The sequence below is a fragment of the Aricia agestis genome, chromosome 18 (assembly GCF_905147365.1).
Source record: "Aricia agestis chromosome 18, ilAriAges1.1, whole genome shotgun sequence".
NCBI classification, from domain to species: Eukaryota; Metazoa; Arthropoda; class Insecta; order Lepidoptera; family Lycaenidae; genus Aricia; species Aricia agestis.
This window is the reverse complement of record NC_056423.1, coordinates 1084559-1107951: the sequence shown is the minus strand read 5'-3', so window position 1 is coordinate 1107951 and position 23393 is coordinate 1084559. Positions and strand designations below refer to the sequence as shown.

The 23393-nt window shown below is 38.7% G+C and overlaps 1 protein-coding gene across 4 annotated transcripts; it reads right to left on the bottom strand.

Moving 5' to 3' along the window:
• Nucleotides 1-291: 291 nt before the first annotated feature.
• Nucleotides 292-21836, bottom strand: LOC121735841 (vesicle-associated membrane protein 2-like). 4 transcript variants are annotated; one of them, XR_006036926.1, is made up of 8 exons: nt 21570-21836; nt 13435-13556; nt 12956-13030; nt 5261-5340; nt 3803-3854; nt 3009-3079; nt 1889-1922; nt 292-1676 (listed from the first exon to the last, which is right to left on the bottom strand). XR_006036926.1 is itself a non-coding variant. In XM_042126797.1 (8 exons), coding segments are annotated over exons 1-6 (345 nt in total). In that variant the 5' UTR covers nt 21572-21833; the 3' UTR covers nt 292-1676; nt 1889-1922; nt 3056-3065. The 4 variants fall into 4 exon arrangements, 2 of the variants coding, with proteins under 2 accessions (XP_041982731.1, XP_041982732.1); XR_006036925.1 differs by having other exon boundaries at nt 12956-13034; nt 13439-13556; nt 21570-21834; XM_042126797.1 differs by having other exon boundaries at nt 3056-3079; nt 12956-13034; nt 13439-13556; nt 21570-21833.
• Nucleotides 21837-23393: the final 1557 nt, after the last annotated feature.

Sequence of the window (23393 nt, the reverse complement as noted above, 5' to 3'; positions counted from 1 at the left end):
TAAATTTTTGTTATAAACGGCAATATGATAATTTGGCTCCATTACCTTATTGCCTTTTATTTTTTATTAAATAAAAAAAAAGTTAGTTGCTTTTATAATTTTAAAAATATTATTAATTTTGGATAAATGAATGAAATCTTGAAATTAAATTACTCGGTAAACTTACCTACTTTTTGATACTACAAAACATATTATAAGTAATAAATTAATGAATTCCTAAAGACACGGTCTCTCTATGAATGAAGAGTTAGATTTTTTGAGTGTTTCAAAAAGGAAGGTCACTATAATTAATAGCTAAATATCTCACACATTTAAATATAGTAACATTCTATGTCTAAAAATTCAACAATAACATACTCTACATAACTCTATTAATGAATTAATTTTAATTTTAATCAATATTAACTAAAGTGAAAGATAAGAAACTATCATGCATAGTAATAATAATCCGTAAAGTCAATAAAATATCAAGTCCATAGTGATGCGGACATCTTGCATCGATAATTTTTCCAGTACATTATTTGTGACTCTGATTAAATAGTTTAAGATGTTCAGTACTATTAAACAACTATATATTTCGTACTATTTCTACTTATGATAATATCTTATCTTGTAGATAGATTATCTCTACAAAAGCGGTGTACATCGGCTAATACAAGCTTCGGTTACAATTTTACACACATATAAATATTTTCTAAATACAGATATCAATTTCAAATTCTATCAATAATATAACGTAGCAAATTCGTTATGTAATACATTTAATATTCGTTATAAGAAAAACTCTAAGTGTTTCACATAAATGGAAAATTTATACAAAAGTTCAATTTAAAGATGGTCCTAACACTTTGATGCTATTATATACACTGAAATTCATCGATAAAATTTGTTCAAACAGGACAAAACCCGCAAAGTTGTTAATTTTTAACCATCAGTGTAATTAAAAAAAAAAATAAACTAGAAGAGTTAAAATGTTGATTATCGAAATTTTGGATGAATTTTCCTTTTCATTAATAACATCTATTACAAAACCAGCGTTACAAATAACCTATGTACCTATTCAACATCTAAAAGGTATTCTCTATACAAAAATATAAGCGATAGTACAAACGAAGTACATACTATATTATCAAAATCAACAGACTGTATAGGCTGCGTCGGGCTACGGGAGCCATGTCGGGTTTAAAGCGGGGACTATATTTTTTAATATAAACGAATCAGAAAATTGTACGACATGTATTAACAGCCCTCCCTAGACGACAGAATACAAAATACACTGAGTATAAAAATAAACAGATACTAACATTTTAAGACGTTTGGTCCAAACGGAGAAAATAAATCAATAAATATTTATACGTCTTCTTCTGAACACAATTCAAAGATTGAGATATGGTTAGGTATTTTGATAAGCCTTAGATGTCTAAAATGTATAGCAAATAGCATTTTTGTTTTGTAAGAATATATTTCAGTTATAAAGAAAGATCTTCTAAAAATACACTAATTTTCGTTTTAGGTACAGCAGATAGTGACTAAAGGATTATAGGACGTGTGTTAAAACATTGATAAGAAATGCAATACGTAGTGTCTGAAATATTATCGATAAAATACATTCAACAACACTAAATCTAATAAAACTTTAAAATCATGGCGCTGATGGTTTCTGTTGAAATAGGTACCTGAAATAAAAAGTTTTTTTTTATTGTAAATCTTAGTTTTACTTCACATTGCAACGTCGATGAATAAACCGACTTTTAATCTTTATCTGTTTTATAAAAAATGTTATAATATCATCTTGATTTCAATACGTGGATAGCAGTAAGTTATGTTATTAAAATTAACTAAAAATCGAAGTTATTAAATTATTAACATTAGGTAAGTAATAACTCACCTCGGCTCCACTCATTTTGATGGTGTTTAAAAACCTGAAAAATAAAGTAAACAGTAATTTTTATGTTATTAGATAACTAAAAGAACATTTTCTAAGATTGTAAGAGATTTTCTTTGAAGCAATTAAGAAGGATGTTATAATTGCTAGTCGATTGCTTGGTTCGTCAAAACTTTTCAGAAGTTGTAAAGAAGTTAGAGTAGAACTAGGGACATGGGGGCAAGCATTGCATTCTTGGAGGAAAGTCTTCTTATTCTATATAGACAGAAACGACACAGTAGACAAGAAATCACAGTGGCAGAAAAAGCTGAGTATATAAAAGCTGACGTCTCACACTGGTGAAATAAAAAAAAAGAAATTTTGAATTTAGAAATAACGATTCCAATTATGTATTCACATTGTATTTTTTTTAAAGATAGAATATTGCAGTAAATATTATTATTATGCAGATTAAAACGATCAGTGGCATTTTAATTTCGTGTAGTTAGTTTAAATACAAACATGGACGTTCAATAACAATTTAAACTTGGCATGACGAGACTAAAGGCGTGGTGAAATTAATTGCTCCACTTCGATATTGTTTATGAGTATGCCTTTTTTGACATTGGTATGTATGTCTTTACGACTATGCAGTAACTTCTTGTATACAGAATTTCTGTCAAATTGTTAGTGTTGTACCATAATTTGAGTATTGGTAATCAAAACACGTTTGTTAAAAATAGTTATGCCACTGAACGTGTCTTTATTTTTTACAATTTGACACAACAGTGAATAAAAACTGTATGAAAAACCACTTGGGAAATGAATTTGAAGGTAGAGGTCCGCTTTTGTAGGCACGAAAATATAATCTTTAAAGATTAACGAAGTACAAAAGAACAAACAAAGCGACACATAAGCCCAATATATTGGCTATTTTATAAATTGTAATTCTGTTTTAGAAAAAAACTATATTATTATCTATGCATAGTGAACGTTTAAAATTCGAATATAAAATAAAAGATGGCTATTTAGAAAATTTTGAATACAGAATTACAATCTAACACAAATTATATTGTGTGGCTAACGACACGACCCACTTACCAAAACAAACTTAGAAAAGTATAATAATCAAAATAAAACATACGTATTTTGTAACTATTATTATTTACTGCTAAATATAACTTCGGTTACCGAAACTTGTTCACACAAAGTTGGCTGAAAATGTGAAAAAGAAAAAATGAATGTTTATCTAAAGGTGCCGTTACACTGACAATGTTTTGCGCAATCGTTTTGTAATAATAATGGTGAAGCCACACACCAAACCTTGTATTATATGTATTGTCTATAAATATTTAAATAAAAAAAATGACGTGCATTTTTTCTTGACAAAAAAGAGATTAAATTTTACAAAGTTATCAAAAACCAATAAGTTTGTGATAAAATATAGGAATATAGAACAGTATTCTTAACTGTTTTCTGATTGATTACATTCAAGTTTTGAATAGTAAATAATATCTAATTTCATTTTCCTTTAGTCTTATTATTTAAAATTCCACCAACATACTACACAATTTTTAAAAAACTAATTGTTAAAAAAATAACGTATTTGAATTGCACAAAACACTGCACTTGTGTAAACGCATCTTTTTGTCGAATGTATGTACGCGAAAGTATGTAGATTGTGGAGTATTTAACCTACCTATATTAATTTTACTGTACTCTCTTAATAATAATTATAGTATGAAGTAGGTATTAGTTATTTCGTACTTTGAAAAGGTCCATTAAAACTTTTTGGACCGAATTTGGATTTACTGTGAGTACTCAACTTATAAACTTAATGACTTGAGTATTTTTGTGTCGTAACTGTGAGGTTTTAAGTGGGGGTAGGAAATATCCACAATACTTTTAATGGGGAGGACGGTAAAAATGGTAACTCACCGATGATAAGCGCCAAAATGATGATTCCAATGACCGCTGCAATTATCATCATCTGAAAAAAAAAAACAAATACCAAATGAACTCAAATTCATATTTGAGTATACGAGTGCTACTACACAAGTAACTCTTGTCTACGAGTGCTACGACACAAGTAACTCTTGTCTACGAGTGCTACGACACAAGTAACTCTTGTCTACGAGTGCTACGATGACAAGTAACTCTTGTCTACGAGTGCTACGACACAAGTAACTCTTGTCTACGAGTGCTACGATGACAAGTAACTCTTGTCTACGAGTGCTACGACACAAGTAACTCTTGTCTACGAGTGCTACGATGACAAGTAACTCTTGTCTACGAGTGCTACGACACAAGTAACTCTTGTCTACGAGTGCTACGATGACAAGTAACTCTTGTCTACGAGTGCTACGACACAAGTAACTCTTGTCTACGAGTGCTACGATGACAAGTAACTCTTGTCTACGAGTGCTACGACACAAGTAACTCTTGTCTACGAGTGCTACGATGACAAGTAACTCTTGTCTACGAGTGCTACGACACAAGTAACTCTTGTCTACGTGTGCTACGACGACAAGTAACTCTTGTCTACGAGTGCTACACCGACAAGTAACTCTTGTCTACGAGTGCTACGCCGACAACTAACTCTAGTCTACGAGTGCTACGACAAGTAACTCTAGTCTACGAGTGCTACGACGACAAGTAACTCTAGTCTACGAGTGCTACGATGATAACTTAATCTTGCCAACGAGTGCTACGCCGATGACTTAATGTTGCCAACGAGTGCTACGCCGATGACTTAATCTTGCCAACGAGTGCTACGCCGAAGACTTAATCTTGCCAACGAGTGCTACGCCGATGACTTAATCTTATCTACAAGCGCTACGACTATGACTTAATCTTGCCAACGAGTGCTACGCCGAAGACTTAATCTTGCCAACGAGTGCTACGCCGATGACTTAATCTTATCTACAAGCGCTACGACTATGACTTAATCTTGCCAACGAGTGCTACGCCGATGACTTAATCTTGCCTACGAGTGCTACGCCGATGACTGAATCTTATCTACAAGCGCTACGACGATGACTAAATCTTGCCTACAGTTGCTACGGCGAGAACTAGTTCTTGCCTATCAGTAACTACGACGACGACTAACTCATACTAACGAGTGCTACGGCATTACTAACTCTTACCTACTACGGCGTACTACTAGTGCTACGCCGAGAATTACTATAGCTATGAGTGTTTTATAGTTTTTTTTTCTAAGAGTGAAGTACGTTGACGGTATTAATGCTGCAGATAATTTTTTTGCGAATGCAACGACGATGGTTGTCTTGCCTATGGGCATGATGATATTACTAGGATTATGAAGTTGCCTATAATGCTATGTTTATGAACTATTGCCTACAATGCTACAACAGTAAAAAAATTGTAAGTTAGTACCTTTAAATTTTGCAACCAAAACTTGCTTTTCAACTTGCCGGCCTGCTGCTCAAACTGTGAGGCGCCTTGTTGTAGTGCATCTGTAATTGAAAGAGTAATATATTTAGTTAATATACAAAATAATTTATAAATTATGTAATATATAAATTATAAATTATATTGTTACGTGCTAGGGTTCGAGGATTTGGAGAGAAAGACCTGGTGACTCTCTTGAAGACTTTATTAACACTGCACTAAACACTAGGTCACAACACTTAGCACTAAGTCCAAACACTAATCACTAGGTCCAATCACTAAGCACTATCACTGTCCTAGGTCGTAGCCAAGTCGCAGGTTTCACTGGTTCACTCACTATTGATCACTTGATGTCGCCTTGAAGATCGCTCTGATTGAACTCACTTGCCAGGCCTGCCTGCGGCTCTTTTTATATGGCGAGACGAATTCCAGAAATTTCCCGATTCACGTAAACAAGTAAACAACCGTGGGAAATTTCTAGGTGGCTCGGGCATGTACCACAATAAAACTGCCGTCCTTGCGATAAGTGCAGTAAGTTGAATTTAATTTAGACCTTATGTACTCAGTCATAAGGTCTAAATTCAAACACGCTAACAAATAAAGGGTAAACACGTAAACAAACATTGGACCTTTTTAGAAGGTTCGAGTATGTACTTGCGCACCACGTGTCCGTATACCATGTACCGTAACACTACTCCCCTCTTAGAGATGCTCGTCCCGAGCATCATTGTTACTGCCATGGTAACGCGCCAGACGGTCTATGTGTACCACTTTGAATGTCCCTCTTGGTTGCTTTTGAATCCTGTAAGTCACGTCATTCAATCGGGTAACCACTTTGTATGGGCCGTCCCACTTGGTCTGCAACTTTGGAGATTTGCCTTTTCGGCGAGTTGGGTTATGCAGCCACACCAGTGACCCTTCTTCGAAGCCGCTTGTATTCGATTTCCGGTCGTATCTGATCTTCATGTTCTCACTTGACTGTAACCCATTTTCCCGAACCATGGCGTGTATATAACGCATCTTTTCCCTTAAATCGCAGACATAATCTGGTACGGTCTTTGGTTCTTCCGGTGATCCTCCTGTCAAAAGGTCTACTGGTACTCGTAGTTCTCTACCGTAATTGACATACGCCGGGGTAGCTTTTATGCTCTCATGCTCGGCGGTACGGTACGACAGAAGGAAGAGCGGTATATACTTGTCCCAGTCCTTTTGTTTGTCATCTACCAATTTCGCCAAATGCCTCTCAAGGGTTTGGTTAAATCTCTCAACCATTCCATCAGACTGTGGATGGTACGCGGTGGTCCTCGTTTTATGCATTCCCAAAATTCTGCACACTTCTTGGAAGACCTGCGATTCGAAATTCCTGCCCTGATCGGAATGGATTTCTAGAGGCACACCAAAGCGAGATATTACTTCTTCGACTAGCTTAGAAGCAACTGTTGTAGCTTCCTGGTTTGGTATGGCGAACACTTCGGGCCATTTGGTGAAGTAATCCATGACAACCATGAAATACTTGTTTCCTGATTCCGTTACAGGAAATGGCCCAGCTACGTCAACTGCGATTCGTTCCCACGGTGCGCCAACGTTATACAAGCGCAGGCTCCCACGGCTCCTTGTCTGTGGTCCCTTCACTGCAGCGCAAGTAGTGCATTTGCGGCACCAATCCTGTACATCGTCTCGACAATGCAACCAGTAGAATCGTTCTCGCACTTTTGTTAACGTCCTCTTTACTCCTAGATGACCTCCTGATACGCCATCATGCATTTCACGGAGAACATCCGGTACTCTCGTTCTTGGGACCACTATCTGAAGATGGAACTCTCTACCGTTAGTCTTCTCCCATTTCCGGTAAAGTATTCCGTTTTGAAGAATTAGACTGTCCCATTGCGCCCAGTACGCCTTAGTGACAGCGCCAGTGGGTGCAACCTCACTCCAGATTGGCTTTACGTCATCCCGTTTCTTCCATGTGATGATGTGTCGAAGGTCGTCATCTCTTTCTTGAGCCTCTCTCATAGCATCATTCTCCCATGGACCCAAAGGACTTGTTTTCGTTAACTTTAATGTTACTTCATTAGATTCCTGCTTAACACAATGTTTGCAGTCTTCCGAACACGGCCTTCGTGAGAGTGCGTCGGCATTCCCATGCGACTTTCCGCTGCGGTGTTCCGTCTTGAAGTCATACTCCTGGAGTTGTTCTATCCATCGAGCTACTTGGCCTTCTGGGTTCTTGAATTGTAGTAGCCACTTCAAGGCTGCGTGATCAGTTCGCAGTAGAAACTGTCTGCCGATGAGATACTTGCTGAAATGTTGTAGCGTCTTTACGACAGCCAAGAGTTCTCTTCTTGTCACACAGTAGTTTCTCTCTGGCTTAGATAAAGATTTGCTGAAATATGCAATTACAACTTCTCTTTCACCCTGTTTTTGAGATAACACCCCTCCAATGGCCGTGTTGCTTGCGTCCGTGTCGACTATAAACTGACCTTCAGGTTGTGGATACCCCAGGATTGGTGTTTCACACAGATGTTTCTTTAGTTTCTGAAAAGAATCTTCGGAAGTCTCGTCCCAAATAAACTGTCGTTTATCTTCTGTCAGCCGATGTAATGGCTTGGCTATCTCTGAGAATCCCTTAACAAAACGCCTGTAGTAGGAGCATAGGCCGAGAAATGCCCGCACTTCGGTTTTGTTCTTAGGGGTTGGCCAATTTTGGACTGCTTCTAGTTTCTCCGGGTCCGTCTGAATTCCATCACTGGAGATAACATGGCCGAGATAGTTCACCTTACTCCTGAATAAACGACACTTTTTCGGATTCAACTTTAACTTGGCCCCCTCTATTTTGGCGAAAACTCGTTCTAAGTTTCGCAAATGGTCCTCGAAGTCGCGGCCAACAATGATGACGTCGTCTAAATAGACTAAGCAAGCCTCTCCAACTAAGCCTGCCAGTACACACTCCATGAGTCGCTCAAATGTGGCAGGTGCGTTGCACAATCCAAAGGGCATGACGTTAAACTGCCATAGACCTTTACCGGTGGAGAACGCTGTCTTCTCCTTGTCTTTTGGATGAATTTCCACCTGCCAGTATCCAGATTTCAGGTCCAGGGTCGAGAACCATTTCATGCCACTCAAGGTATCCAGAGTGTCGTCGATTCGAGGTAATGGATAGCTGTCCTTCTTAGTGACATCATTGAGACGTCTGTAGTCCACACAAAATCTTGTGCTGCCATCTTTCTTCTTCACTAATACAACCGGTGAGCACCACGGACTTGCAGACGGTTCAATTATCTTATTCCTTCTCATGTCCTCCAAAAGGCCTTCAACTTCTTTTTCCTTTGCAATGGGTATCCGTCTTGCTCGTTGACGAATTGGGTTCTCGCTTCCGGTATCTATCCTGTGCTGAACCATCGACGTTCTTCCAAGGTCGCCTTCCTGACTGGAGAAGATTTTCGCGTGGCGTTGTAAAAACTTCTTAGCTTTCATGCTCTGCGAATAAGTCAGATTACTCTTGCAGTCATCGAGTAGTTCAGTCACTATTCCATAGTTGCTGGTGTTTGCTGAGTCTGAGCCTGTGATCGAACTACACTTTCTCATCCAGACAACTTCCTCGCACTTTCCAATGACGTCACCTTTGTTCAAGCAGATCTCGCGATCACCAAGATTCAAAACCCTGACCACGGCGTTACTGCTTCCACTAACAAGGGTTCTTGCCGTCATCAATTTATGCGCTGATGTCTTGGTAGGTGTGTCTTCGATTAACACGCATCTGTTTGACTTCTTCTTTCCAGCTGGCGGTAGTTTCACCAGCACCCGAGCTTCCGCACGTCCAGGTATTATGACTTTCTTTACACATTCAACTTTCCCGCAGGCGCCTCCAAGGATGAAAATTTCTTCTTCGCCACACTTGAACACTCCGTCGGCGACATTAATTCTGCAGTTGTGCTTCTTCATGAAATCCAAACCCAAGATGCAATCATCCATAATCTCAGCCACGATAACGTCATGAGGGTATGAGGATCCCCCTACATTAATCGTAACTGATATTTCTCCCAGGACGGGTATTGGCTGACCGGAGGCGGTAAGAAGCCGACAGTTAATTCTCCTCTTGTGCCTCCTTGCGGCTTTTATCAAATTTGGGTTCACTATTGTTCTAGAGGCTCCTGTGTCTAGAGTCATTTTGCAGTCCATCCCGTTAATAGTCCCCTGAATCACCAGACTATTCCCGCTACTTGCTTGGGAGACAACCGTTATTGGGGCTTCCTCCGTGTCAGCCAGCACTCGCCCCTTAGTCCTGGCTTTTATTCGTTTCCCTGCTCCCGGGCAGGGGACGAAGCTCCTTGCTTCTTCGGCTCCTTGCTTCTTCAGCTCCTCTACTTGTTCCTCGAGCCTTTTCATCCTTGCCATCTGGGTCTCCCTCTGCGGGCAGTTGAGCTGAATATGGCCCCTCTCGCCGCACTTGTAGCACATGGCTCCAGAACTTCTCTTCGTAGGAGCCTTAATCTCCTTCTGTAGGCAGTTGAGCTGAAGATGGCCCCTCTCGCCGCACTTGTAGCATATGGCTCCAAAACTTTTCTTTATAGGAGCCTTAACCTCCTTGACTTCTTTAGAGACCTCGCGGATCTTATATGTCTGCCGTATGTCACGCCGAACAGCCTCGACCTCTAAAGCATGCGCCAATGCTTCCTTAAGCGAGGTGTGGTGACGTAGCCTTACTGCAGCTCTGACCTCTAGGTCCCTGATTCCGTCGACAAATGCTTGCACAATGTTCGTGTCGATCATCTTGGAATCGGCTCCTGGGTGTGCCTTCTTGACCAGTTTTTCTATTTCCAACGCCCATTGTTGTAGTCCTTCTCCTGGGCGTTGGACTCTGTCACGCAGTTGGGCACGGAACACGTGCTCCAGGTGTCGCTCCCCGTATCTGGATTCAAGTGCCTCCATCAGGTCTTTAAACCCATTTCCTGTATGCGCTTCTAGGACCGACAAAGCTTGCCCTCTGAGCGCAACTGTGAGAGCGGTCAGGCATTGTTCATCATTCCATCCGTTGGCAGAAGCAACCGTCTGGAATTGCTGACGATAAGCGTTCCAAGAAGTAGTACCGTCGTATGGTGGCACTTTAACTCTTGGTCCTTGTACCACTACGGAAGTTCCACTAGACGTCGCGATTCCTGTGGTTTCCACGCGCACTTTCCACTTCTGTAGTTCTGTGAGGCCAGTTTTCACATTTTCCACATCCACTCCTAGCCCGGTAACGCGTTCGTCCATTACGTCGACATCTTTACGAAGCTTAGTCACCGTGTCACTAACATCCTTTATAGCTCCAAGCGCTTTTTCTTGGAGGTCTTTTTGCTGCTCTTGTGATTCTCGAATCGCTCTGATTTCAGCCTTCTGAAATTCTTGCAAAGCGCCGAGCTTGCGGTCTTGTGACTCTTGTAAAGCGCCGAGCTTGCGGTCTTGTGACTCTTGTAAAGCGCCGAACTTGCGGTCTTGTGATTCTTGCAGAGCCTGAATTAACTCAATTAGGCTTTGTAATTGGGGAGCCACTTGAGGGGCCGCAGAAGCTACGGGCGATGCATGGTGGCTGGAGCCAGTAGGCAGAGGTTGAGTAGACGGAGCTCGGTGGGCGGAGCTAGTGGGCGTGGCCTGAGTGGGCGTGGCCTGGTGGGTGGAGCTAGTGGGCGTGGCCTGAGTGGGCGTGGCCTGGTGGGCGGAGCCAGTGGGCGTGGCCATGCCCAAAGTGGGCGGAGCCTGAGGGGCGTGGCCAGTGGGCGTGTCCCGGTGGGCGGAGCCAGTGGGCGTGGCTTCCACCAAAGTGGGCGGAGCCTGGTGGGCGTGGCCAGTGGGCGGAGCCATGTGGGCGGGGCCAGTGGGTGGGGCCTGTCCCTCAGTGGGCGGAGCTTGGTCCCCAGTGGGTGTGGCCTCCGCAACTCCTCTCTCGGAGTCAATGGCAGCAGCTCGCTGCGCCCTTGTCCTGACACTCCCCTTGAAGTCCTCTCTCGGAGTCAATGGCATCTCCAAATCGCACTTCTGACACCAGTTGTTACGTGCTAGGGTTCGAGGATTTGGAGAGAAAGACCTGGTGACTCTCTTGAAGACTTTATTAACACTGCACTAAACACTAGGTCACAACACTTAGCACTAAGTCCAAACACTAATCACTAGGTCCAATCACTAAGCACTATCACTGTCCTAGGTCGTAGCCAAGTCGCAGGTTTCACTGGTTCACTCACTATTGATCACTTGATGTCGCCTTGAAGATCGCTCTGATTGAACTCACTTGCCAGGCCTGCCTGCGGCTCTTTTTATATGGCGAGACGAATTCCAGAAATTTCCCGATTCACGTAAACAAGTAAACAACCGTGGGAAATTTCTAGGTGGCTCGGGCATGTACCACAATAAAACTGCCGTCCTTGCGATAAGTGCAGTAAGTTGAATTTAATTTAGACCTTATGTACTCAGTCATAAGGTCTAAATTCAAACACGCTAACAAATAAAGGGTAAACACGTAAACAAACATTGGACCTTTTTAGAAGGTTCGAGTATGTACTTGCGCACCACGTGTCCGTATACCATGTACCGTAACAATATATTACTTACTTGCGCTATTATTAATTAAATCATTTATAATAGCGCAAGCGCTGTTTCACGCCGGTTTTCTGTGAGAACGTGGTATTTCTCCGGTCGAGCCGACCCATTCGTGCCGAAGCATGGCTCTTCCACTAGGTAGAAAAATTTTCAAAGGTGGATTTCTAATTACTTTATTAAAAACTCCTAGCAAGACTCGGTCTTCTTAGTAAGGTACCATCGAAGAAATTGATTCATAGGCAGATTATCGACCTTTTTTTTTTTTTTTCGCATCCCCGGCAGTCTGGGGAGGGCTACCGGGGTATGTGGGACTCCCTGGGGGCGGAGGGCCACGCCCGGGCATACCCACTAAAACCCCAATGATGTTCCTGCTCTTCCGCTTAAGGCAGAGCCACGGGATACGCGAAATACACAACCGCGACTCTGCCAGCGGATGCCTCTAAAGGCTTCAGTGCATGGCTGTTAGGCCCACACTGTCACTATGACGCGATGCGCGGAACACTTAGCGCATCGCGGACAACTCGGGGTCTCGGTGATGTTGGGCGACGGCGTCACCTCGAGCTCCCCAGTTAAGTCGGGACGTCGGGGCCATGTCTGACCCTTTGCCTACGCCTTGGCCTCCTCCGAGGGTCGAGTGACACCGCCTCGCGCCTACGCTCTGACTCCTCTTTCGCTGACATCACCTCCTCGGCAAATGTCGCGACGGCTCTCCAGGAATTTTCGCTGCTCAGCATCGCACGTACGATCACTGGTAGCGAGATATCATCTCCAACGGCGGCTTGCAGAGCCGCTCTTTGTTCGCAGGCAGATCGACCTACGCCATTTGGTCTTGATTTGGTCGGATTATTTCAATTCAATATTGGTTATGAATTACGATCTGTCGGCTGGGTTTGACATAAGTCCGCCATGAATGAAGCAACTTATCTAGTCAGTACATAATAGACAATAGTGTTACCTCTTCTCAGTAGTACACGAATGCTTAACAGCGTCCAATATACAAGTATCAAAACGCACCTGTGCTAAGTGCAAGCAACATACATAGTATCTCGTACCTGTATTAACTATTAAGCATCTTAGGGCAAATATCAATATACAAGTATCACGTACCTGCTCTATCGTCCAGCTCGGACAGCTTTTGATCCCTCTCAAGCACCTTCTCTACGTTGGTTTTCATTATATCCACTACCTGGAAACGAATTCCGATTATGCATACAAAGTAACTTTGAAGGTAGGTTTTATGAACCGGAAAATTATTTAGAAATAGGTTTTGTATGACCTAAGAACATAATTGGTATGTATGTTCTTAAGTACTCATACTTGGTACATAATAGTGCTTAATATTTTTATGACATGAGAATATTGTACTTTTTCGGGATATATGTCAATCCAGAGTCTATTTACTTATATTATAAGTTCGATCAAAAGTTCAATAGGTTTTGCGTGAAAAAGTAAAGAACACGTTTAAATTTTCGTCTTATCATAAAATGCTACCAAAAATTTGATCTTCGGACCTTTACCACTAAAAATTTGACGTAAAAAAGCTACTTCTTCCAACCTTTGCCACATAAAATATTAAAAAAAACCACCCACCTCATCGACTTGTGCCTGCGTCTGTTGTAGGCGGCGCTGGGCGGCAATCTGCTGCGGCGTCTTCGGCCCGCCCACCGGCATGTCGTCGCCGCCCGGCGCCAGACCTCCTTCCGTCGCCCTGACATCACATCATGTTAGGGTGCGCTCACATGACACAAATCGGCCTTTAAGTTCTAACACCGCGTAAGACAAAAATAACAACTTTACTCCTGAAAAGTTGTTATGTTTGCAGAGAGATATTTTTGTACAAATATCATACTAAAGCAGGTTTACTATTTAATTATTTTATGAGTTTCTGTTAAGCGATACGTGTTACTGATTGGCATATATTCGATGTGTCTTCCGATTTTCTAGCGAATGGCATCAAAATTTCAAAATAGCTAAAGAGTGAATTACGCGGTATTATAGACTTAGGACTTAACAGACGAAATAATTTTAACAACAAAAAAACCTTCTTCAAATACCAGTTCCTTATCATGGGACCACCTGTGGAGTATCCTCTTTCGAATGAAAACAACAAAATCGGTTCACAAACGGCGACGTTTTCCGCGAACAAACATAAAAAAATTATATTCGAATTGCGAAATCTCCTTTTTTGAAGTCGGTTGAAAAAGAGCGTGTGAGTACTCATTTGGAACCTTTTATTATTTTTTTTTACAGAGTCAAGTAGCGATAGGTTTAGCATTAGCCATTTTAGGAGTTTAGCGACCACAATTGGCTGTGAGCATCACGGCGCTTACTTCACTTGAAACTCTCTTATTACTGCCATACCAGTGTGAATCGGCCCCTATATTTATACCCATAGTATCACGAACTAAATTAAAGTTGACCTTATTATGATGGCTTGATATTAGAGCTAAAGTCTGGCTTTTCTTTATATACGATCACTGTTACTATCCATAATCTCACGATGTTAATTTGCGATTAAAATAACAAATTTTGCGTGCTTCATAAGCCAAATGTTTGCTTAACTTATTAATTATAAATAATTAGTGCATCGAAACTAATATAGGAACAGCCATTTAGAAAACATGCTTGCCTTATATAACACAACCATGGCTGGCCGTCATCAAAACAAACGTAAGTCAAACGTAAGTATGTATATTGTATATTTTTGAGTACCTTTTTTAATGTTACCGGGCATTCGAATAAAAATGCATTCCCTAAAACTACCTTACAGTTCATAAGCGACCGATCGAAAAGATCTATCCGACACGAGGCCGTCCGTATGTAAAGATCGTTAACGATTAAATTATTACTTAACTTTAATAGAAACTCAACAAGTCGCCGGCTTTACTTCCAGCAGTAAAGCCGCCTATTTGCATGTATTTAATTTTGAAGTTGGTTTTTATTTTCGTCCTAAAATAGCTTTCTATATTAGTAATAAGGCAGGTAGATATTGAACTCTCTCTAAAAACCGTTCAACTTTTTAATCTGGAATACATTATGAACGTGATTTTCGCCGTTACGAGAAAAGGGAAGAAAATTTACATGTTCCCGTGGAAATGGAAGTGTTGGCGACGGACATCCGTAATTTGCTTACAATTAGCATCTTACAGACTTACACGATGCCTTAGAAAATATAAGTTATGGTGATTTATATATTTTTGTAGTTTACGTTATAAATTGCTTTATAAGTAAAATTCGAAGGTTTTTTTTTGGTTCGGTTTCTATTAACGGGCTTTGATTCTCACGTTGAAACAGCTAAAAATTTTCAAGTTTAGTATAAAATTACTCAGGAGTAATTTTATACTGCCTAAGTGTGCGCGCAGTACATAAATGCACTCTATTCCTTTACTCTCATAACCCAATGGGACAGATACCGACACGACTGGCGAGTGGTGGCGAGAGATCAGGCGCAGGACAAACTTTAACAATGGGTCTCCGAAGTATGGATAATTTTTCTTGTCTGACAATCAGGTGATCAGCCTGCAATTGTCTGATAAGAGACATGAGATAGAAGTCATTCCGAAATTAGTGTGAAATTGCCGAAAAATGTATGGAATTAACATAAGTGTTCGTTTATAATGACGTTGAGCTTCGACTCGTCTTATGTCAATTCCATACATTTTAATCGGCGATTCCATAAAGACAGTGAGTCAAGATAAAGACTCATCTTGACTCACCCAGTACAGGTATTGAGTTAATAGGTAATAGTGAATTATTTTTTGTTATGTGAACTCATTTGCCCGGTGGTACTCGAAAATTTGGGCCAATCCTCTCCTGGGCCTCTGCCAGGTCGCAATTTGACACAAAAGCACTTCACTCAGAATGAGCAAATTCACATTTTTTATGCACATTTTTAAATGTTCTTATTGTGTCTTAGCGGGCCCCTAGACGAGCAATTTTATGGCGCAATATCACATATTACGTAATATTGACCGTCTAGGGTTGAATTGAACATCGCGCGCCTTATCTAATTGTCAAATAAACTGTTAAATAAAATTGAAGCGTGAATTGCACAATACAATTGATGGTCTAGGGGCTATTTATTTATTAATAAAGTACTACCACATCGCATACATTTTTTACTTAAAACGAAAATAACAATTTGCATTATATCCAATGCATACGACAACTGCCCACGGATGCAATGTCGAAATTAGATGTCTTTAGGTCATGCGTCTTTTTACTATAGACCTAATATTATAAATGGTAGTGTGTCCGTCTGTCTGTCCGTTTCCTCTTCACAAACCGATTAAGATGAAGTTTGGTATAAAATAATGAGAACCAAGACAGGACATAGGATAGTTTTGTTGCAAAATTTTTTGAAACAATGTTTGATAAATATCAGAAAACTTAGCAAACTTAGGGCTGTTTAACCATTTCCTGATAACTGCCGGATAGACACAACTTAACTTGACATATAATGTATGGAGTATCCGTCAGATAAGTTGTGGATAGCCTATCCGACAGTTATCAGTGGTGAAACAGGTCCTTATCTGACATATACTCCACACTCCATCTGTCAGATAAGTTATTTATTAGGATAGCCTATTCATCACTTATCAGGAAGTGCTGAAATAGGCCCTTAGTCTAGAAATAGATCAACTCTATACCCAGTATGTGTAATAAGAAACTATAGGGTGGGCTATGACGCGCGTTGAAATTGTCTCGTCAAGTAGGGCAAACATGATTAAGTAGACTAGACTCTAGAGGACGACGCAGGCGAAACACTTGATAGTGTATCATCATCAAGAATAAGGTATCCAATATCCATACTAATATTATAAATGCGAAGGTGTGTCTGTCTGTCTGCTACCTCTCCACGCCTAAATCACTGAACCGATTTAATATACCTAATTAGTAATTAATTAAGTAATTTTCCGGTTTAGACATTAGCTGTATGGATGTGTGTTGCTCTTATTTTTTTAGGTTAAAGATTATTTTACTTATTATACCTTATGTAAATTATTAACGCTCTTTGTACGTATATATAAAATATATATACTGGCAGGATGATACAACTTTTTAGTGGTCTGTCTATGTTATACGTCCGTACTTTGAGGTACAATGTACACAGATAAGTCATTCTTAGTAAATAAAGTTCAATTTTAAATAACTTATTTCGAAATGCACCACATTTTCTCATGTTTTATTTTGTTTTGATTTGTCTTATTTTTACTTTAAATATTATATTGTACTCTCCAGAAAATATTTAAAAGGCGTCCATTATTTGGGGCTTTCATACAATATTTTAAACCATTATCGCAAAATTCAAGTTCTGAATGCTTTTAAAGCGACCGATTTCATAGCCGAGAAAACTGTTACCTCGAGAACTTACGAGTATTTATAGTTATACTTAAAAAATGCTTTTTAGTGTTCCGTACCCAAAAGCTAAAAACCCTGTTACTGAGCCTTCGATGTCTGTCTGTATGATTTTCCGATTTTTCTAAATCTTTTTGCTTGATATCAATAATGGCAACAGGTAGGCACTTCATTTATATTCACAAAATACTCACGTCAATTCAAGTTGTATTTATACTTTGTTGATTAATAATAACATTAAAATAATTAAGGGGAGTTTCGTAACAAAAACAAAAAATTTGCCTATTTTTGCTCTCTACGCAACCCTTTGTGCGCGAGTCAGACTAGATTTTTTTTTACTTGAGGCAAAACTTTACACGTCAATGCCATCAACTTAGTCTGCATAGATTATTATGCGATTTATTATGCGAAAACCGCACAACAAAGCAATTGTAAAAACTATTATAATATTAGTTTTTCCTGAGCCCCAATTTTCTCAACAGCGAGTTTCATCAAAATCAGATCAGCGGTTTAAGCTTGACAAGATACAGATTAAACATAAATACACCTTCGATGGATGTTTTTATTTTGGTTTTACAACTTAATACAAATGATTTATTTCATGTAGTTTTTTTAATTCGGTCTGAAGACATGATTGCAAGAAACAGGTAAGTAACAATAAAAACTTGCCGGTTTTTTGCATAAATTGAGGCTGTAGGCCCGAGAAGATTACTTGAAATAAAAAAAAAACCCGGCCAAGTGCGTGTCGGGCCACGCGCAATATAGAGTTCCGTAGTATCGCATTTTTTTTTTTAATTTTTGTATGGTCAATGAATGTACATTTATAACGTGTTTTATACTACTGACAACATCATCTCAGTTACTTTCAAATAAATTTGAACGAAAAGATCCCTTATAATTCGCCGAATACATTTTTTTTAGTTGATCGACTATTACTCAATAACTTATGAAGTCTTCTTAGCCGTGATAGTTTTCCTTTTAAATTCAGTATATTTGAACATAGCAGGGACACATGACTCTAACGATTTTTTCCACTTTAAAACTTTATATTTCACAAACGGATCCCTAAATCGGAAAATGATCTTATGAATACTAATTTTTTTTTAAATCCTATCTAACGACACCCCACACGATGGGATGGACGCGAAAAAAAATTGATCCCTGCTTGATGTGTAGGGAAGGTACCATAAAAAATATTTTTTTAAGATTTCGTGTACCGTTTTGTCGGCATCACCAATGTGTGCATTCATGCCAAATCACAGCTTTGTAGGTTCTTTAGTCTCTGAGAAAAACCGCGGACAGACAGACAGACGGACAGACGGACGGACAGACCGAAACTATAAGGGTTCTTTGTTGAATACGGAACCCTAAAAATGGATATTTTTAAAATGATATTATTATAATGATTTGTTTAAATTATAAGATAAGAATGCGTAATTGTCCTTATGTTATAAAATGTAAGTTATCTGGATCTTCCACTCACGTCATTAATTAACAAGTAGGTAAAGGGGTGAATACGAAACCATACAACTCGGATTAAATACAAACTAATAGGGATGATGACAAAGTCAAAGATTAGCTAATTTTGTTAATAAAATAAAGAAATCACGGTAAAAAATAAGTGTTCCCAAAGTTTCAGCTTAATAGCATTTGTATTTTTTTTGTTATGCGCCTTCAAAGTTGGATATTCAAGTCTAATTTTTTTTCAATTAAATTTCTTAATATTTGTATACAATTCGATAACTTATGCAATTAAAAGCAACTTTTGTTATGAAACCACTTTCATAAACGCAATACTTAATATACCTGTCGAACAAAGTTGTCTCCCGATGCGTACAAACTACGAAAGACTGACGTCATACTTTCGTAGCACTTTGTATGGAGCGTTTCGGACAGGTCTTTTTTATGAGATATTTGAATTATCATATCTTGGTGAATTTTTAAGCTATCAGAGTCATTCCTTCAACGATGTTTCTATTGTTTATGTGTCTTTCAATTACCGATAAGAAAAAAAAAATAGTCATCATGCCTATTGTCTTCATTTAAGAACGGGTAAGTAAATATTCTCTTTGTGGAATGAACTAGAAAACCACAGAACTATTGGTAAGCGATAATAGTAATAATAATATCCATGGACGCTTCACATAACGTCAGTCTGGCCCATAAAGTTAAGAGGATACAACAGGGGCTAGAGAAATGAAAAAAAAGTACATGTAATATCTATAGCTGTCTCCCTTACCTCAAGCCTATACCGCAGAACGCGATAGAGACAACTGCAGAAAATCCAGAAAATCAACGATTCGTTGTCCCCTGATTCCTTCTCCAAAACTTAACCGATTTAAGTACTTTTTTCATTAAAGATTAAAAAAAGGCTTGATCTGTGTTCCTATGTTTTGCTTTTTTTGTATAATCTAGCCAAATCTGTTTTCTGGACGTTTGAACACAGTGGAAAATCTGGCCATTTTTTTGGGTTTTTGAACGTTCATATCTTATTTAATAATTAAATTATGAAAAAAAAAGAAAACATAGGGACATTGTATTAGTGGCCGTAGATATTCAGGAAAAAAATTATAACTCTACTAGCATTATCCAGGGAGGAAACAGGGGACAACGTTTGTATGGAAAAAAGGGCGGTGTGGAATCCTCTTAATATACCTAGCGGAATAGAGAAACAAAGGCCCGAGAGATGTCACCATCAGTAACACTGCGTGGTAAAAAGAGACGTGTGATACATGACAGCAGCACTCTTTTTTTGACGTCCAGTCGGCACGTGCCGCACGTTGACAATTTAATCTCATAGATTTCATGTTCAATCATGCTTGTGTAAGTGTATACGTACACATATTTTTCACACAGATGAAAACCAATTTCGGTTTCGTTTGACAGCTCGAGATTGTTGCTCTATTCCGCTAGGTACTCGTATATTAACTTTATGCTCGGGCCCCGTGCTAAGTACCCGAATGACTTGTCTTACAGGTACCAGACAACGGAAATATATTTAATACTTTTGTACTATACATATACAGTGTGTAACAAAAATAAGTGATAATATTTTAGGGTGTGTACATGTTCCTTGTAGAGAGTTCACTGTGAAAGTAGCGGCTCTGAAAGACGAATTTTTTTTTCACTTTTGTATGGGCAAGGGCCCGAGCGTCACGAGTTTTCCCATACAAAAGTGAAAAAATTTTTTGGTCTTTCAGCGCTGCTACTTTCACAGTGAACTCTCTACAAGGAACACATACACACCCTTTAGGGTCTTAAATTAAATCTTAAATACAGGGTGTAACAAAAATAAGTGATAATACTTTAGTATTATCACTTATTTTTGTTACACCCTGTATTTAAGATTTTTATCATATTCATAATTCATACACATATTTAATACACATCCAGACCCGGGAACATTGAAAACTTTTTGTTGGCTTGAGCTGCCATACACTCAACCAATTGAGCCACAGAGGTCGTCAAGTCGCGATAGCTTCTTTTCTCTATATTGGCAACTCTCCTACCTAATCTTGCCTCTTTTATACTCTCAACACAAGAGGAGTTTAAAATTTTAATAGTGCCCGATAAAGCGAGTACCTCAATTAAATAAAATCAGATAAGGCCGAAATGGTGGAATAAACATAAATATATGAAATTATATTTCTAGACAAGTAAAATAGCAGGTACTAAATTCGCTTGCAATTTACTGAATCATTTTCAGTATGTGACTTTATGTCGCATATTATTAATTAATAATTTAATATTATTATTTATTAATAAATAATTATTCTTTACAATAATTATATTATAAGGAACTTAATGATAAATATATTGTAGTCATTGATTTTGAACCTTTTTTAAGTGACTTAAAAAAAGGAGGTTATTCAGAACTAAGCTACTTAAGAGGTTAAAAATATAGTAAAAATAATGTATATTATTTTAAGATAAAGAAATATAATACATACTTAGTTATTACGTGTCTGTCTGTCTGTCAGCTCTTAAGCTTAAGCCACTGAAACGATTTTGATAATTTGAAGTTCTAACAAATTTTTCATCATATTGTTTGAAGTAAAAAAAAATACTTTCTCGCACGACAGCCGTAAAATACTTAAACATAAAATTTTAATTCTTTATGTTATCTTGTTTTGATCAATGTTATTTACATACCAAGCTTCATACGTTCAGTCGCTTAAGCGTAAAGGCAGACAGACAAATACATTTAAATATAAGTCACGTCTCGTGTCATGTGACCCGTTTGACCTGTCATATGAAATCGGCCATTGGTGGAAATTACTGAAAACCGCTATCAATTTCTTAACTTTAATACACTTACAATAAACAGTGCTAAATAATGCTATATTATAACCCGGTTACTCACATTTCTGCTGTCACAAGTCTCTTCTAGAACTATTCACAGAACGTTCATTCACTTTTACCCCTACACGTTCACACTATGAAAGCGTCCATGAATGGAAGTCCAGAGGGCTCAGGAAACTCGTCAAAAACTTCAAAAAATAACTCCGAAGCTCACCGTACATAAAAATAGCCCCGAAAGCGTATAGTATGTGATATTTAAGAAAATACAGGCAGAAATGAAAAGCTGCCGTGACAGAGCCTAGTTTGAATGGCGAGAGGGCGCCTGTGTTGTCCCTCAATAGATACGTACGGTCTAAAAATACCGAAGTTACTGCTACATGAAAATAAACTCTAATACAAGGCTACAAAGTTAAAAATCAATAGGTCAAAAGTGCGTATGTGTGAGTGTTAAGCTGTGTGCATATATGATCGACGCATGCGCGGAAAGCGGGTGCCGCCACAAAAATCAATTCTGGGGTGGGCGTTACGTAATATATGAATTTGCGTTGGCGACAATCCCACTCTTATTAGTGTTAATGTCGGCAAAAACATGTATCTCTGAGAAAAGGTTACGGACACCTGGAATTTTTTAAAGGCTTTAATTTTGAGATTTTTTTTTAAAGTCAAATAGCAATAAATAACACAGCGAATAACTATCAACTGTTCGCTGTGTTGGTCTGTCGTATGCCTTTTCTAACGCGCCAGACGAGGACAAACAGACCCTGGATAAAGTTATAAGAGAGCCCGCAACGCATATCCTATGTCCTTACCCCTTTCCTGGGACTCAAGGCAAAATATCAGCAAAATCGATTCAGTGGTTTAGACGTGAACAGGTAACAGACAGACAGTCAGACTGACTTGCTTATTTGTAAAGGGGTAATTAAACAGTTTGCTTTTGTAACAATAATTTAGCCGCGACTTTATAAGTGAAATGAAAAATTCTCTTTTTCAATAATACTTCGAAATATAATATCTTCTTCTAATATTTAAAATTTTCGTGTCACAATGTTAGATAGCGTACTCATCCGAAACGGCTTTACTGATTTTAACCTTTTATATGCATATTCAGTGGGTCTGAGAATCGGCTACTGGGTACTTTTTATATTGATAAGTGCATTTGTTGAATAAATAATAGTAAAGTATTACAACTCGAGACTGACGGCGACCATTGTTTGTGCGACGGGATAGCGATGGACGTTGCCATGGTCACATACTTATTTAGTCACTTCAATAAAAATATAATACGGGCGAAACACTTTATATGGCAAAGAAACGTTTGCCGGGACAGTATATAATATAATTTAATATAAAATTAATATATTAAAAAGAAAACAAAGTCCATGGCGTGATGGACTCGAAAAACCTATATACAAAGAGAGCAAAAAAGGATATGGGCGAATAGTCCATTGACGGCCCAAACTAGATAAAAAAAAAGTATACTTCGGAAATGATACACGAGGTTCCAATTTTATTTGAGTATGAATAAATAATGTAATGATACAATATAATAAAATTGTTGTTGATATGAGAAATCAATGATATTCTATGTTACTATTAGAAACTCATTGTGAGAAATACAAAATATAATCCGTCAGCCAGACATTAAAGGCACACTTAAAATGTTTCGTTTTTGGGGGTAAGCAACCCTTAAATATACAAAACTAGCTGTCCCGGCAAACATTGTTTTGCCGTAAAATGGTTTTTCCTGTTTTCCTGCTTTTCTCTTGAAGTTTTTTCTGATTTTTTCTATAGACCTCACGAAGCCCGAGACCTTTCCAACGAATGCAAAACCGTGGAAATCTGTTCATGCGTTCTGGAGTTATAGCGTCAGGAAGGAAAACCCGAC